This window comes from Gordionus sp. m RMFG-2023, chromosome 3 (assembly GCF_954871325.1).
Source record: "Gordionus sp. m RMFG-2023 chromosome 3, tfGorSpeb1-WG-v2, whole genome shotgun sequence".
NCBI classification, from domain to species: Eukaryota; Metazoa; Nematomorpha; class Gordioida; order Chordodea; family Parachordodidae; genus Gordionus; species Gordionus sp. m RMFG-2023.
In genome coordinates, this window is record NC_088777.1 from 47,677,367 (window position 1) to 47,696,814 (window position 19,448).

Here is a 19,448-nt window from a genome sequence, read left to right on the forward strand (position 1 = left end):
GGCTTCCCAAATAACCATTCCAAGATATTATGGTCCCAAACATTTAAATCCTTTCTAATATATTCCCCAACACTATTATCCTCCTTTCTATACCTTATTTTCATTTCAATACTTTAATATTTAACTTTTCTTTACTACATAATTATTTACCCCATGGTATGTATATATTCTTCCATATGTATCCTTCCTCTATAACCACTTTACGTTAATTCTCAAATTAAAACCATTATTCCCTAATTGACAGAATTCTATCAAAATCCGTTATTCTGATTCTTATTTCTTCTTTAACTTTATTATTAATTTTATATAAGAAAATTCATTCCTTATAAAGTTATCATTCCTCTTAACTTTTTCTCATATTTCCAAGTTGTTCCTAAAATTTAGTTAATAAATCTTTATTATTTCCTTTATATTGGAATTTCCGTGTTCCATTTATCTCCATTTAATTTAGGTTTATCTATGTGCACCTATTCTATTATTTTACTAGAACATTTATAGTAATGTAGGCATATATGTGCTCTGACGCATGTTTATAAAAATTATTTAACCAGAACCAAATAAAATAATTCATCCTATTTTTCTTCCTTTACCTTAATTCCTATTGTAGGCTTATCTGTACTATGACGTATGCCTACATTTTGTTCTGGGTGAACTATTATAATAAAGATAATTTCTTTATTTTTACCTTAACCTTAATTTCCTTAAATTGTAGGCTTATTTGTACTATGACGTACACCTAATCTATTCTGGCTTAACAGAGTAATAAAAATAACTACTTTGTCTTTTTATATCTTTTATTTATTCCTAAAATTTTATATCTTAACTTTTTTACCCCATTCCTTTCTGTATTAGGTTCTAATTTTATTATAACTAATATTCAGATAATTTTTCCTTATTTTATTTGTCACTTACTTATTTTAAGCACCGAAGAAATGCGTCTAACTGCTAAAACGATAGTTTACTAAGATATGGATGACCATTGAATAACTTAAGTCAGAAAATTATTATCACATTTTTATTTTAGCCAAGAATTTTATAGAAAAATTTAAAATTTAGTTTTATGTATTTATTTTTGAATGCATAAATTTTTTTATAATCGATTTTTCATTAGAGTCCTACTATTCGAAAATACAAATATTTTAAAAAAAATATGTATTCAGTATAATAACAAAATTCTCAATATTTTAATAATTTTACGAATGTAAATAATATTAGTTTCATAGTCCGAAATAAAATTTTTAGTAAATAATATTAGTTTCATAGTCTGAAATAAAATTTTTAGTAAATATTTTTTAAGTATTTAAGTAGATTTGACAGTAAATATATATATTTTCCACCAGTATTTTAATATTTATCTATAATTTTAATTATATTACTAGTGTGTAAGTATAAATTACTTTACCATTTAAATTTTTATTAATTATATCAAAATTTTGATTTGAAAATATATATTATAATTACTATATAATGTTTAATTTTTTAAAAATTTGCTCGTGATATTATTTTATTATAATAAATTATAACATCATTTAAAACGCTACCTTGCGGATAGAAATTTTTGCAATTATGTTTTCTTATTTTAAATAAATATTTCCATTAAAAGATTTAAATGATCTATTAATGGATTAAATAAAATATTAATTTTAATTATTAAATATATATGTTTATTTACTTTTTATTAATAACTGTTATAAGAAGGTAACAAAGGTTGTTGAATTATATTATTTTATTCTTAAAATAAATAATAAATATTTTTCTTGTAATAAAAGTTTGCTAAACAATAAATAAATAAGTTATAAAAAAAAATTTTTAACATAAAATTATACTTTTATTGACAACACATATATTCCATTCATAAGATTAAAAATATGACTTGGGAATATCTTTTACAAATTATTAGGGGTTGAGCTGAGCTTGACAAACCTTTTTAAAATTATAAGATCTTGGATGCTTCCTAATATTGCGAGCTTGAACTTGGCATGACATCTATCGTAAAAAATGAATAAAAATCTCATTCACCGTCATTTTTAACGGGCTTTCTACTAGTTTAAAATAAAATTATTAAAAAATATATTTATTATAATCGTATACGTACAAATTATTCATTTAAAAAAATAAAATAAAATTATATAATAACAGATAATGAATATATGAACGTATAAATAAAGTTTATATTAAAATAGGTCAAAAGGAATATGTATGAAAAATTTTAAGAAAAATACAATGAAGACCCGAGGATGAGATACAGCGAGGAAAAAAAATAGAAAGTAGAAAGGCTCTAGGATAGCTATTTGGCTAGCTAGACTACCATCATTGAAGCTAATGTAATTGGCTTTAAGGATTGCTATGGCAAGCCTTTGTCGAAGAAAAAATCTCTCTTGAGGTTCTTCTGAGTGATTGCTGATTTGATATCCTAAATTTTTGAAAAAGCTAAGACAAGTTGGCCGAAGGTAACCAGTGTGGTAAAAATGATCGGAATGAAACGATGGTCATTAGTAATTTTTGTGTATTTCGAAGTTTTAAGCTGTTCCTTCTGTACGATGATGTTGAGGGGTTGGTTTGATGGGGCAAGGGGGTTAAAACAAGAATAGTCTCATACCAATAATTGACCTCTCCTCCACGGAATTTGAGTGATCCCGTCAGGTCGTTTGCCATCAGATCTAAAAAGACCCTGGGGATCATGGATGGGATTTGAGCTGATTTCAAGACATTTTGGGTGATTGAATTACATTGCCTGTGTCTGATGAATCGTCTATCGCAGGAGCGACAATTTAAACCATGTCTTCCATTCGTGTCAACGGGCGATTTACAACCTGAACAGATGTGAGGATGGGTGATTGAGTAATTTAGACGAATACCGATGGTGTGGGTAAGTTCGTTGTTGGAAAGTTGAAGTTGAAGATTGACAGAATGAATGGCTTCGAGAAACTCATACCCAGTACCATTTGAGCAGGGAAGAGAATAGGGTACGGTCAGTTAATTGCATGGGAGATAAGAGAGTTTCAACGCAGCGAGCAACTACCGGAGCATCCCAGTCCTTATGTCTATGGGTTGTGGGGGGATGAGAATCAACATGATCCGAGTTTCCAAGTATTTATGGCCTCAATTAAGAAAGGGTCTTCTTTTGTATTATGGGAGTTGGTTATTTTCTTTGACAAGAGACTATTCGATATAAAAGAGGTTATTGCTATGTCATAAGGAGATCTAATGCCAAGTCCACCGGATTTGGTAGGGAGCGAAGCTTAGGCCCAAGCGGTTTCGTTGAATCTTAGATTTATTATTTGGTTAGGTCTTTTATTCCTTTTTTATATGTTTTTCGTGGAGAAGGATATTTAAAAATGGGTGTTTAGCAAAGTAAGTAAAAGAGAATTTTAATCATTCTTCTTCATTATTAAAATTTTGCAGGAGAGAGGATCAGTCACTGAGAGATTTGGCTACTTGTATTCTCGGATACTTTGCTTTGTTTTAATGAGAAAATTTTTGTGAGAAATAAATATTAGAGACTTGGTCTGAAGGTGGTTCCATGAATGGGTTGGGAAGTGAGTAAGCGATTTGGGAAAGAGGTGTTGGGGACCCCTGTTGGAGATTGGTCCATGAACATAAAAAACACTTTCATTTGTTACATGTATAAGTTTCCGGCAGGTAGGACATATTTTGGGTTGAGGTAGCCATTGTTATTTTGTCATTACACTATTGATTTAAAAAAATTTAAACATTTTTCTTTTGTGTTGAATTATCCGAAAATAAGAAATATGGTGTCGATGATAAGAAAAATGTCTTCGAAAATAAGAATTATGGAATATATATGGCCATATTTTTTAAAAAAATGGCCGCGATCCTGCGCAGTAATAAATCACTTGATCTGCGTGCTGAATAATGAAAATGTCTCTATATGTCAGATTACCATAAGAAATGCCTTTTGTGTTGAACTATTGAGAAATAATTCAAAAATAATAAATATGGCATCGTGAATAAGAAATATGGCGTCGGAAATATGACGTTGAGAATAAGAAATAAGGCGTCAAGTAAAAGAAATAAATACTTTTTTACATTATATATAATATCTATAAAAATTATTTTGGTAATTAAAAATTAAAGAGAAAAAAGCTTTTAAAATTAAAATTAATTTGCTTTTAATGGTAGTAAAAAGTAAAGAAGTAAAATCTGAATAGAATAAGTTTCTTATAAAATAATAATATAAAAATCAGGGAAGTTAACCTAAACTAGGACCCAGACCCGGAACCCTCGTATTTTGGCTGTACCCTAACCCGGACCTTTTTTAAAAGGGGAGGGTCCAAGGGTTCAAGGTATCATAAAAAAAAATTTAAAAATACTTTTTTTCGTAGAATCATTTATTTTATCTTCGCGTTTTTCTTTCAATTTTCTTCCTAGATTAATACCATAAATTATTTTCTAGTATAGGTAATAATATTTTATTATGTAAATTTATTAATATGCTATGCTATAAGAAATACGTTGATTATTTTGAAAGTGAAATATTTTGTAGTGCAAATATTAGTATTTTAATTTAAATGATAATGCACAACACGTTGGTTCTCAATTTGTATGATGTTAGAACGATTATTAAGTTTGAAATAATTCTGTAATGATTTTATTAGGAACATTATGAAGTCATTTTGTCGGAAGATGATTTGTGCGTTGTGCCAAATCAAGGAGTAGTGTTTTAGTTCCTTTAAAAATAATATTAAGATTACAATCAGAACAATTATGTTTATCTGATTTTTAGGGCATATGGATTAGAAGCCGATTAGATTTAGAAAAATTTATAGTCCTATTTTATACCAAATATTAGAAAACATGAAAATTCAAGAGCAACAATATTTGCAAAATAAATAGTATTGTATACGCTTCTCTAAATATAGTCCCTCGATATCAAGTTGCATTGAGTATTGAGAAAAAACAAATGGCTAAAACCATCTTAAGGATTTATGGCATAAGCAAAACTCCTACTATTTTCAATATATTGGTGGTATGACAATACCTACTGTTGTAGCAATAATAATGATAATTATAGCAACATTGATGATCTTGAAATTTTACTTTTAGATAAAGAAAAAAAATCAAATTATCATTAGATAGAAAGGAGGATCATAAAATGCCTATTTCATCTTTAATAGAAAAGTTCTCAGAAGTTAAGAGAATAAATAAGGATACAAATATTTTAAAATTCTTCAATATATCCAGAATTATATATCTTATCTAGAATCGTCATAGGATACCCGCGACACAAGTACAATGATTTTCGTATTAAAAAGATAACTCCCTATTTTAGGAGCAGAACATTGGATTTTCATTTTTGAAATATATATTGTCTAATTTACGTGGAAATCTCAAGGATGATATTTTTGAAGATATTATGATTGTGCGATTGAATTAAAATATTGTGTATGTATTGAAGTGTAATAATAAATGAATGAAAAAGAAATCTTATTTTGAGTCATTTTTCTTATGTTCCCTGAACCCGGACCCTTTTTAAATTTTATTCCTGTACCCCAACCCGGACCCTTTTTTTTGTGGAAGGGCTCACATCCCTGATAAAAATAAATAATGAATGCGCGATATAAAATTTCAACTTATTACTATTCAATAAAATATATGAACCACAGGGTCTTTTTAGATCTGACGGTAAACGTCCTGACGGGATCTCTCAAATCCCATGGAGGAGAGGCCAACTTTTGGTATGGGACTATTCCTGTATTGACCCCTTGGCCCCATCCAACCACGCCATCAACATCCTTGACCAGAAGGAACAACTTAAAACTTCTAAATACACAAAAATAATGAACGATCATTGCTTCATCCCAATCATATCAACCACTCTTGGCACCTTCGGCAAACTCGCCTTAACATTTTTCAAAAACTTAGGATCACAAATCAGCAAACTCTCAGAAGAACCTCGAGAGGGTTTTTTTCTTCATCAACGATTATCCATAGCGATTCTCAAAGCTAATTATATCAGTTTCAATGGTAGTCTTCTAGCCAAAGAGCTATCCTAGACAACACTTACGTCCCTTTTTCATTTTTGTTTCCCTGCGTCACACCATCTCCGTTCTTTTTTTTAATAGTATTATTATATATTTTTCAAACATTTTTAAATATATTAAAACATAAAATATTATATTTTCGTTTTTTTAAATACTTTATATTATTTATTATTTGAAAATCAATATTTTAATTTATAAATATTCCTATTATATAACAATAATATTGAGATGATTAAATTTTCTCTTTAGATATTCTTCCATAAATTTTGGATAAAAAAGGCATTGAATATTAACTTTCGATTTGCAGATTCCGGAATATTGAAATTTATAATTGTGAATACTCAATAAAAATTTGATTAGATGTTTATGCCTCTTCGCTTTTCTTAAGAACTATCTTTGAGTCTTTACTCTTTAAGACTATTAGTATTGATTGGTTTAATTAACGGTAATATATATTGATTTTATTAATTTATACGCCTTCGGGTATCGTAAAATTAAAATATATAGTGTATAACTAAATTCATATAATTTTGTTCAATTAATTTAGTCAAATATTTAAGATCATAACAATTTCTGCTTCCTATTAAAATAAAATGTGCCTTGTAAATAAAATAACATTTGATTCTATTTAAGTCTTAACATAAATACAAATCAATTTAAATATCGGATCGGGTTTGTGTGAATATTGGATTATTGAAAAATTGGTCGATAAACTCGGATAAACAATAACGCGTAAAACATATCTTTATTCTCCTTCCCCTCAATAGAAAAATTTACATTTTACATAAGTCCCCCAAATAATTTATCGAATTTTATAAATCAAACGAATACTTTACATAGTAAATAAATAAATGACATAAAAAAATTATGATTATAATTACAAAAATGACAAGTCGATACAATTATAAAAAAATATATATAAAGGAATCCCTAATAATGTTTATAAAAAAAATATATAAATTAATTAATTTGATACGAGCAAGTTACAATTTTTATACATTTATTTTTTTATATATATAAAACCTAAGAAATTATATAAATTAATATATATATGAGAGATAAAAATATTATGGTACATATCACAAATAATTAAACTATATATATATATATATGAATGTAAATGGTATTAGATCTTAGGGGATTTAGTTAACGAGTATGTTCAAATTCGCATTTTATTGTGCAAAAACCATATGGATATCGTTTTAATAGTTGACTCGGCTGACAATTATTAGATTAATTAGCTTGTAAACCGTTATAAGTAATGGGAGCTTGATGCCATGATCCAAATAGCTTGTCGATAGCTAACAACGTAAATGTAATATATTAAATAAAGTATTTTAAAAAAATATATAATTATATGAGACGCGCGAAAAATTTTATTTAAAAATATTCAATCCCTATGTTTTAGGAATATTTTTAGTAAATAATACAAAGTAGTTTTTGAGTAGCAATTAAGTAGTGTGGTGTCAACACAAAATCCTTATATGGACATAGACTGTGTTAAGAAATGTTTAAAGTTCACACAATTTATTTTTAAAAATAGAACATGATCCACATGTTATGCGAAATTTCTCATTACAACGTTAAAATATATCATTTCATATCAAGATGTGTTTTTAGAATTAGTAGTTACTAGGGCTGTGTACCAATTTTTGGCGTTTTCAAGATACTTAATAAATTAATGACAGGAACTAAGAATTTTATTAGTTGTAAATAGTGTTGTTAAACGGCTCGTTTTGAATCGATATTTAAAAACGGCTAACTCAATATTTCATCCATAAAAATATTATGCATGCCTGAAGATTTTGTTCATAGAAGGAACAAAGGTCTAGAAATATATTACCGGAGGAATAGCCAATATTTTTCTAGCTAAAATATTGAGTAAGCCGTTCTTAAAAATCGGCTCAACCGTTTAACAACATTAGTTGTAAATATAAAAGAGTTATTAACACTATTTTTTGTTATATTATCTGAAGAAAAGGATTTCAAAATATCTAAACGATATTCAGCAAGTGTTGTTGAGCGGTATGATTAATCAATTTTTAAAAAACGGTTAATTAAGACTTTGGCCAAAAGTATATTACTCAAGCTTATTGATTGCAAAATTTCGAGCGTTAGGTAAATAAAATTTTGGTTAAAATCTTGATTTTGACTCTTTTAAAAATCGGGTATGGAGATTTCAATAACACTACATTCACCTATAAACATTTTAAATATCTAATATGAAATTATTAACTTTTGGAGGATGAAAAAAACAAAATACATTTAATCATTCGTGAAAGGTTAATTTATTATTTTTTTAAATAGAAAATATTTATGGATCGCATAGCCCTAGTAGTGGCACTACCAGATTATCACTGAGCATCGGCAAAAATAGGCATGGAAAACAATGTTTATATGGAACTAATCTCAAACAAATACAAGTGAATGTTATTTATTGTGGTGAATTACCTGTTTTTTCGGATTCGTCATTAAATATGTGATTTTTGGGAGGGAATACAACATCGAAGGTTATGTGTAATACGCCGAATTTGTTGTTGTTATCGTAATTGGGCATCCCCTCCCTGGGTATCTTCATTTTGTCGCCTGGTTTGGTAACGGTATCACGTTTGACTTTTACCTATATATATTAGATTTAAAAGTTTCGTAAATAACTAGACCCATGACAAATTAAGCGAAATGAACAAAATTTGTTAAGTATCATATAGGAAACAGCTACGAAATTCAAGCTTAATTTTCCGGCTAGACATAATGTTTTAGAGCGAAAACCCAGTTTACAGCAAGTAAAATTAGCCATTTAATTTTGTGATAGTCATTGGAAGAATAGTCAAAACAATGAATTAATCAATTTTCTGTAAAAAATTTCAAAAATTGCCTATATTTTTTAATTTTCATATTGGTCGATTAACAACAAAAAAATGAGGGTCCAGGTGAGAAAAAAGAGTCCGGGTTATAAGGGTTTGGGATGGCATAAAAATATTGACTCAATATTAATAAAATAATATATATCTTTTAATATTCTACTCGATGTAGACATAATTTACTAGCAGGAAATTGTAAAAATCAATTTACAATTCATTTATATTTTTTATATTATTAAACACATAGGTGTTTTTAACAAAACAAAATCAAACATGCCAAAACTATTAACAAAATTTACATTGACATAATTGCATTAAATTATTAAAAACGGAATATAAGGGAAATATTGGATTTTATTTTCCTATCTTTAAAACCAACCCTCAACTTTTGAAAAGGAATCGGGATCTGGTGCATCACACGAGGATTCGGATTCAGGGTCAGTGGTTCATATCCGTGGAAAAAAATCAATTTTATCTGATGTATAATCTCAGAGACCTAAAAATTTATTTTTAAAAAAAGCCCTGGCATTAACCGTAAAAATTAAAATATATTTTTAAAAACTCCAAATTGCGCTGGAAAAAATATAAAACCAGAACTAGGCTGAAAATTTTCTTTTTTTTAAAAAAAATGCCGGACTATATCGGTACCTCTGCAGATCTCTAATAGATCTTTTAATTTTCTTTTGTAATTCACGTGATCTTTTTCAAGAGGATGATATAATTAATTTTACCTTATGACCATCTAAATGTTCGATATCCATAGAAAACCCCAAGAGCGCGTTAACTAATGAGATCGTAATATTGCAGAATAGATCGTCTCCCCTTCTTTCGAAAAATTTGTGCCTGTTAAATATAAATGAATTATTCACAATTTTTTTTAAAAATGTTTCTGCAGTTTTTAGTAAATCTTTAATTGAATGATAAATGCTAAGAAAAATTGGTTATTTTCAAAAAAAAGAGAGCTAGAATGCTGAAATTCTAACATTGCCTTAGTTACATGTACATTAGTTTACCCAAATTCTAAGAGGTTCTTTATCAACTTAATGAAATATATGATTATCTATAAAAGGTTTATACGAACTTGGTTTCTCTTATCTTGAAAATCAAATCTCCAGGTTCTCCTTCAATGTGCGGCTCACCTATGTGTGCATGAATACATAAATATTAAAAATAAACTAAAACACATTTCTGATAAAAGATTTTATCTTTTATTGCTGTTTTGTTTGTTCATTTAAAAAAAATAATACAAAAAATTGAATAACCTTCTCCAAAAAATGTATATTCATATCTGTCAGCGACACCTTTTTCGATCTCGACTTCTAAGAGTTTTTCTTCATTCACGATCCTTAACATTCACAATATACAGATAAAAAAAATTAAACTGTAAAATATCGATTAAATTATTATATTCCTAGAAAATACTATAACCTAGAGGTCTGCAATGCCCAGTTTTAATTTGGGCCTGACTGGACAAAAATTTTATTGGGTTGGATTAAATGGATTCTGATATTTGATAGAGGTGATACTACAATAAAGTATTAACCAATCCCCAATTACGTATTTTGGCGCTATACTACATATTTTTTGGGTTAGGCTTTGACTTAAAAAAATGGTAAAAAAATAGGATATGGTCCAGGTACAAATTTGGCAATGCAAAAGCCAAACTCCAACTGGGCCAGAAAAATTTGCCATTAACAGACTTCTACTACAACATACTTCCTGATGGTTTTCGTATTTGTATGTATTTTCAAAATTTCAAAAATTTACTCATTAAAATTCTTATTTATAAGATATATTTTAAATATAAAAAGATAATAAAATTGAAATTTTATTCTTAATTTTTTAGTAAAATTTATGCCTACTGATCCAAAAAGAAATGATCATTTTAAAAAAGATAAAACACTTTAATATTATATAATTTAAAAAAAATATATATATTAATATTATGAGAGGTCTATTATAATGCAGGGTCCCACAGTGTCAAAGTTTTAGAAGACCTCGCAATTTACTTTGATGATTTCATTATGAACTTATCTTTATTTTTTTTATCATTTCTATCCAACCCTACCCCTCCCCATTTTTTGCATGCCAATCAGCATTATACTTTATACACTTCTCCTTTTCTTAGCCTCTTGGGGCCAATTTGCCCTCTAAACATTTCTCCACCAGGTTCGGAAATTATTCAGAAGGCCAATCTGGAATGGTTTGCACAATAACTATACCATTTTAGGATAGTTTATTTTAAAAATTATTACCTTGGTCCCCAAAAATTTCTGAACTGGTGTCCTCTAATTGATTATTATCTCAAATTATATTTAGATTGGATGCAAACGATAAAACTTTGTATCAACCAACAAATCAGGGTAAGATCTTAGAAAGCAAATTATAGAAAAGATCAAGTATTTAAAAAAATATTTCAAAAATGTCATGCATGCCAGCATGTTCAAAAATCATGTGATATCTTACCATCAATGACAATATATTATATAGTACAGAAATCTTACTTGACATTAGGACAGTCATCACAAATTTCAACCTGATTCATTTGAAATCTACCAGGTCCTAATTGCTTTGTTACCATTTCTGCCCTACAATTACATTTTCTTGTTCCAGAAGTTGGTTTATAAACTGGTTTGAATCTTACAACCTATTTTAAAATAAAAAATCTATACAATAAATAAAATTGTAAAATTAAGATTTAGACTATCAAAGAAATTTTTAGTTTACTTCAACAAAAAGTTCATTGTATATCTCTTCCAGAGTGGCATATAAATCAATAACAACATTTGCCCCTTTAAATTCTCTTTGAGTTGTTCCTTCTTCTTGATGAAAGAACCCTCCAAAAAACCTTACATATATTTTTAACAATTTTAAGGAAATTTTTTTTACGATGAAAATATATCATTTGCATGAAACATATCTTGACCTCCTGATTTCAATGGATCCCCTCCTTTGTCATATATTGCACGTTTGCCCTTATCTGAAAGAACCTTTTAAATGTATTTATAATATATATATACATACAAAGCTCATTAGTATATTATTATAAGAAATATATATCATAATTTCAAAACTTCATATGCTGTTGTCAGCTTTTTAAATTTTTCAGATGCATCTGGATCATTTTTATTTTTGTCTGGGTGTAATGTTTTTGCTAAATTCCTATAAGCTTTTTTAATTTTATTAATATTTGCATCTTTTGGTACATTTAAAGTTGCATAATAGTTACTACAATGTTAAATATTTATAAGTCTCATTAAAATTCATACTCTCTATCACAAATTAGGATACCAAATTGTAGAATTATAACTCCGGATATCAGAAAAAAGTTGCTTATTAACATATCCCTTGTTGTAAATGCAGTTAGTAGCAACTTACACGTGTGGAACACAATGGATGCCTGTTATTTTCCTAAGATTTCGAATAGAATTAAAATTTAAAAAATCGATGAAAGTTAGAAACTTTCAAATTCATGGTCACCATCCAGGTTCAGGGCTACCAATTATATCACCTACAGATCCTCCTCCATTCAGTACCTCTACTGACTCACCTCCATGCAGAGCCGTAGCCAGGAGTTTTCGGATAGGGGGCTACCTGCTTATTTGAGGGGGCCACTATTTTTTTAAAATAAAACATAATTAAACATTCATAGAAATTTTTTGCTATTTATATTAAAAATTTATTAATGTAATATGAATACAAAATAATACTATAATAATGAATATATAAAATAATACTCGATTTAAAGAATAAATGTGTGTTATTTTTTTCATAAGCCATCAATATTAAATTTTGTTTACGTTCATCTTCCCTCTCTAGTGCTTGAAAAAACTCTCTTTATTGTAGAGGAGGCCACACAAGAAGCCGTTGGTACCCTAATGATGATGGCTGCTGAGTAGCATTTATACAATGCTTTGAATGCATGATGATATTATCTTTTACATATAGGATATTTTCAAAATTATTTGTTTCTTTAACTTCTGGTAATAATCATTTAGCTATTTTTATTTCATGATTTAACTTTTACATATTTAAGTTTAATAATGATTCTAATAGGGCCATTTTATCCGATATAAAATAATCAGGGTCAGAGGGGGACAATGTATTAAAACATGATAGAAGATTATAAACATCTTGTGTAAATCTATCTAAAAATGATCAACACAAAGTAATCAATAATTTCATAATAATTCCTTTTTAAAGAATTCCAAATGGAGTCTTTTTTACAATCAAATTGTAATTTGGTCTCGACTAAAAATCTTGAAAATTTATAGGCGTTTTACGTACCCTTGATGATTTGTGGAGAGTGAAATTAAATTTTGCTAAAAGTTTCTCAGCCTTAATTCTAATCAACAAAAGAATTATCGCTTCTTTTATTATTTATATAATGATAGTGGATTCAATACAATTTTTAGCATGAACTAGATTAGTACCTACTGACCGTAGATACTTATTTAGTGGATTGTTATTATATTTCATAAATAATGGCTAATATAAAATAATTTATATTAACGCAATGAGAAAAAGGACCAACTTCGACTGAATCATTAGTGGTAACTCTGAATTAAGTTTTCTATTTGAAAAGTATAATAATACTTCATCAATAGCCTCAAAGTTCTTATAAATGATGCGATATGATTTAAATGACTAGTCTACCTCTGGAATAAAAGTCTCTTCAGATATGACTTGTATATTTACAGGATACTTTACAATGCATTAAATAAATTTAAAAAATTAGAAATGATAATAATATCATACCAATTTTGAACCACAATATGCAACTTGTGATTGTAGCATATAAAAGGAACTTATTTATTTATTTTTTTTAAGGATTTGCACTCCTCCATTTTAATCAGACATGACGTTTGCACCATCATATATCTGGCTTATTATATTCATTGAATTAATATTTAACTCGTTAAGATGCTTTAAAATGCAATCAGTAATGCTTACAGTAGTAAGACACTGAAAATTAAGGAAGATAATAGACTTACGTCAAATGGCGTATTAGCACGAATATAAGCTATATTTTTTCTTATTTATACGCATTTTCCGAATCGATAAAAAGTTATGAAGTTAAATAAACGAACGAAGTTAAATAAACGAAGTTAATTCGCCAATATTTTTTGATGATGTTCGCAATAGTTCTTAGTTCTTACCAAAGGTATATTGTTGATATAGAAAAATTTACAAACCTTTTTAATTAGATAATAAAAAAATCTTCTTTACACCTTTTGAAGGATCTTCAAGTGACCTAGTAGAGGTAGACTTTGTAAAGTTAAAAAATTGTAATTATTTACAGTTAATTGTAATTCTTAAAAATCATGATTAATTTACTTTTTTTAAAATATTTAAAGCCATAAGATGACACATTCAAAATCATTCAACATTCATTTAAACATTTTTATAATCCAACCAGAGTTGTACATTTGCTCAAAATAAAAATCGTAAAATTTGAAGATCTTTTATTTATAAAAAAATTTGAGCGATCTTTGAAGATCGTAAAATTTGAAGATCTTTTATTTATAAAAAAATTTGAGCAACGATCTTAAAAGATCTAGATCTTTGAAGATCGTAAAATTTAAAGATCTTTTATTTTTTTAAAATTTTGTGTAACGATCTTGAAAGATCTTCATGATATTTCTTTTTTTACCCCTTTATTAAAAGCCCAGATGTTTTTCAATTTTATTAATATAATATTTCTTTTATGTTTTATACCTCACCTCCTGCCTTGATGAAAATTGAAAAACATCTGGGCTTTTAATAAAGGGGTAAAAAAATAAATATCATGAACGTTGATCCCCGCGATCTGAAGATCGTTACACAAAATTTTTAAAAGATAAAAGATCTTCAAATTTTATGATCTTCAAAGATCTAGATCTTTTAAGATCGTTGCTCAAATTTTTTTATAAATAAAAGATCTTCAAATTTTACGATCTTCAAAGATCTTGCTCAAATTTTTGAGCTAGATCTCGCTCAAAAATCTTCAAAGAAGATCTTTTGTACAACTCTGAATCCAACTACCAATATTTAGAGAAAATATGCTTCTAAAATTTAGTGTCAGTAAAAAAGAAAGTCCCCCAAAATATAGGAAACAATTGAACTAGATGGGATTTGTTTTTACTGTTAATTTAAAAATCATAAAAAAAATTGCCTGATTATATAGGTTAATATTTTATAAATTATAGTTGTATTTTTTTATACTAATATTCGTAGGATATGGTTTTGTTTCTTTCTTTACCTTAAATTTTAATGATTATATCCTATATTAATTCAGAACATTATTTTTTTTAAAGCATTATTGATTTTTAGATAGTAACATTTTATTTTTTTTAAAAAATAATTAGATCTATAAGTATGGAGATTACAGGAAAACAAGACTCCTATGGTTTGATTAGATCACATATGGTCTTGCTGATGCTGCAAAAAAAATAATTTAGATTATGCCTAATATCAAAATATATGTGAAGATGATGTACAACAGTATATAATAGAAAAGGTAAATAAGAATGTTGAACGGGTAATGATGCAAAGTTTTGCCACATTTCTCAATACCCCGATTATGGTGTATGCTAACTCTGGAGCTTTATTTTGTTGGCAAATGTATCCGCTATTTAAATATGATGATGGAAATATAAAAAACATTTATATTAACAATTCTGGATCCCATTGTTAATGTTATTGATTTTGAAGATTAATTACAAATGTTGATAATTTTCTAAAAGTATTTTAGATGATTGTATTTGTCTAGATTTTATGCATATTTCTTTTTATTTATCCTATTTTAAGCATATTATAAATAAATATATAGAATAAAGAAATCTTTTTTAATCATACCATTTTTATATATATTTCATTACAACACCATATAATTGTTGTAAATTGCAATGTTTTTTTTTAATTTTTAGTTGAAATGTCAATCATTTAACTTTGATTTTTTTTTAGTTATCATTTTTATTTTCGTTTTTTTTGAAAAATGATTTTTATTCACCATTAATTTTTTATATGATAACTGATAAAACCATTTTTTTGATTATTAGTTTTTTCGATAATAAAATTTATAAAACCATTTTTTGATGATTTAAATTTTTAAGGTAAAAGTTATAAAACCATTTTTTCATCATTATATTTTTATGTTTATGTGTTTAAAATAAAAAGTTACGATTTAATAGTCCACAAATTTAGTAGTATTGACGTTTCCTGTTATTTAGATTTTTGATTTTCAGTAAGTTTTATTTATATTTTATATCTTGTTAGTTTTACAGCTTTATTTTGATAATAATCACACCATTTATTATGTTTACTTTAGATTAATTTGTATTGCTTGTACAATTTTTCCCAAATTCTAAAAATAAAATGGAAAATTTTTTAAAATCTGAATTAATCTTTTTTTTTAAATTATCAACTCAAAAATGACTATATTAAAAATTTAATATATATAACATGAATATCATTTTTTTAAATGGAAAAAATTACCACCAAATAAGTTTTAATAAAATGTTAAAATTCATAATGAATATTTTAATGGCAAAAATTTTGCCAAAATACATAATTTGACCATTTTGAAGTAATTCTAGAAACCCTGAAGAACCATAAGAAAATATAAGAAGTCTTTTAGAAATTGGTATAAATATTTTCCAAATGGTTCATAAGTTTTTAAAATTATATTAATTTAGGTAAATTAATTAAGAAGATTATAGGAGCTCATTAAGAGTAATTTATTTTTCTAAACTCTCTTTATTAAAAAAAAATATCAAAAGATATAATTTGTAAATTTCAACATAAATTCAATAAAAAAAATATATATATAAAATGAGCAATTGTTTGTAGATTTGAAGCTTGCTAGGGATTGTTGTGTGTCAATTTTATAGAATAAGTCATCACAAGGTAAGAACTTTAATGTTTCCAAGTAACCTTTAAAATAAGACTTTCAATATAATTTAAAATGTATTTCTTTATATTTATTATTTTCTCAATCATTCTAAATTTCCTAAATCATTGCCATCTTATTTTTACTTTATATATCAAAAATAAACAACTATAATTACTTGGAGTGACCAAAATTTAAAAAATGATATATAACATTACTTAAAAGATGGCAATAAATTCTGAGGTAATTGAATTTCGTGATATTATTTATATATCCATTTTCTTGACCACTTCGTAACTTTTTATCTTAGGAAAATGCGTATAAATAAGAAAAAATATAGCTTTTATTTCTTGCTAATATGCCATTTGGCGTTCCCTAAAATTAATAATTCCTTAAGAATTTTCATGAATTTCTCCAAAAGGTTTTCTCATACTGATGCATATTTTGCCTCATCAGCCTTAAGATAAAAAAAAAGGCATTCATTTTGTTATATTTATCTGAGATATTTCAAGCACCTATCTTCCATAATAGATTTTAATACCTTTTGAATATGGGTTGATGTATATTGGGCATTTTTGGGTTATTTAATCCATGATCATTTTGAATGGCCTATGAAACATTGCTATAAATAGTCCAGAAGAATAAATTATGTTTTTATCCTTTGCAGCACCCATAATTTTTGTTGAACCGATTTCACGAAAAGATAGCTTAGCTACTGTATGCCAAAAAATAGCATCAAATCAAATATTGATTTATGATAGTAAAGATTATGTTATCATTTTATTTTTAAAAAACTTCAATGCAAATGCACAGTTATAAAAATAAAACAAAACTTCGGCCCTGCTTCCATATCAAAAAACACCTAACCTATAATAATTGTTTAATGAATTTTTATCACTACATAACTAACCAACCATATCCCATATACCTCGGGGTGCAGGTAATTTTTTCGCGGAATTCTTCAACAAATTAATTCATTTACTCTAAACAATCCGGGTAACATTTCAGTAGGAAAAATTTACTAAGATACACCAATTTCACCCTTAAAATAGCCAACAATAAATTTTCATATAATCCAAATATATTAAAACTTCAATATCCTTTTTCAATCCAGATATCATACCAATCTCTTCACCCACATTTACCAATCTAACCCACGCATTAACATAATCTCACCCATTCGTGCCATGACTACTGAAGACTCCTTAACTCCCAACAACGCGTCCACCCTAAAAGCTATGTTTCAAAAACACCTAATATGTGACTCAGAATTTGTCTATTCCAATCAAAACAATAATAATGCACCAGAAATTAACATTGACTGGACAATAAGAGCCCTTAGATCTTTTTTAAAAAAATACTCTTCTGGGGGCCTTGATGATATTCGGGCTATCTTTATACAATTTGAAATCCAACGTTCCATGTAAAGTTCTTTTACAGCACATACCTGGTTATTAAATATAATTCTCAATAGGCCCCTTCCAGCACCCATTATTCCTATCCTCTTTGGCGTCCGTCTAATAGATTTTTAAAAAAGGACGGAGGTATTCACCTAATGGGTGTTGGATCTGCCGCCTCTAAGATCATTACTTCAAAAATCGAGGAATCTCTTTCCTCATTCCTTTCGCCTCTCCAATTAGGGTTTGGTGTTCCCAGAGGCGCTGAAATTTCGGCTCATCTTATCCATTTAACTATTGAAAACAGTATTCCTGGCGAAGTTGTCTTAAAATTCGATTTCAATAATGCCTTTAATACAATAAAACTACTTCGTTCCTTTGTTTTGCAACAAATATTCTGAATTCTCTTCATACATTATCCACAGTCTTTCAATCTTTACTTTTCTAAAATACAATAATAACATAATCATCTCAAGAGGGAATTCAACAAGCAGATCCCTTAGGCCCTGCCCTCGTTTGCAATGGGATCCACAAAGTAACCCAGGAAATATTATCCAAATCTATCCTTACTTTCTCGTATCTCGATTATGGCATCGTGGCGGGCAACCTTTCCACAATCCTATCCATCCCTCCCATCATTGAGAATCTCTCACATGACTATCACTTAATCTCCCCAAGTGTGAGATTTATAAATCTTACATCAATTCCTTTAGATTTTTTTTTGGTGGGGGGGGGGGGGTGTGAAAAGGCCATCGAAACTTTTTTATCAAATTACTAAGAAAAAATTATAAATTAAACACATTATTTAATTACCTCCCCGCTTTTTTTAATTAAAACTATTTTAATAAACCCAAATTCCTTTACGCCCCGGGATCCTCATCCATCTTCAAATGCAATGATTTGCTAGTTCCTCATGAAACCCAAATCAGCCTCATTGAAAATATATTAAACTTAAAATTTTCCAATTAATCCTGACTTCAAGCCACCCTCCCCAGAAAGTCTGATGGTATTGGTATCTGATCTCTGTTACAACTTTCCCTTAGAGCCTTTATCTCATTTCTTTCATTTTATTATTAATAATGAATCCACTCCTTTATATCCTGACCTATCCCAGGCTTTCACCTTTTGAGACAACATTTGCTCATCATCCACGTATATCATAGCCCTTCGTCTTGGCTGTAATGCTGTAGTACACTCCATTAGCATCGATTGTGGCCAGTTTATTTATTCGAAAATTTACCATCCCTTACACTGTAAATTTTCCCGTGGAGGACAACCTCGTCATTAATCTGAAGAACATTTTTTTAGCTTCCCT

General features: G+C 27.7%; 1 protein-coding gene across 1 annotated transcript; it reads right to left on the reverse strand.

Moving 5' to 3' along the window:
• Positions 1–6,654: 6,654 nt before the first annotated feature.
• Positions 6,655–12,281, reverse strand: LOC135926011 (dnaJ homolog shv-like). Its single transcript, XM_065461650.1, has 10 exons — positions 12,136–12,281; positions 11,941–12,094; positions 11,756–11,856; positions 11,594–11,714; positions 11,371–11,513; positions 10,129–10,211; positions 9,948–10,005; positions 9,598–9,709; positions 8,457–8,625; positions 6,655–7,306 (listed from the first exon to the last, which is right to left on the reverse strand). The coding sequence occupies exons 1-10, from the start codon at positions 12,207–12,209 to the stop codon at positions 7,239–7,241; spliced, it is 1,083 nt and encodes a 360-aa protein (XP_065317722.1). The 5' UTR covers positions 12,210–12,281; the 3' UTR covers positions 6,655–7,238.
• Positions 12,282–19,448: the final 7,167 nt, after the last annotated feature.

What these genes read in the sequence shown, in the direction of transcription:
- LOC135926011 (XM_065461650.1), bottom strand. Translation starts at nt 12,209, where the DNA reads ATGTTAATAAGCAACTTTTTTCTGATATCCGGAGTTATAATTCTACAA. An exon ending in ACAATGAACTTTTTGTTGAA is followed by an intron (nt 11,514 to 11,593) that starts GTAAACTAAAAA and finishes ATTTTAAAATAG; the next exon opens with GTTGTAAGATTCAAACCAGT. An exon ending in GATGACTGTCCTAATGTCAA is followed by an intron (nt 10,212 to 11,370) that starts GTAAGATTTCTG and finishes GTGAATGTTAAG; the next exon opens with GATCGTGAATGAAGAAAAAC.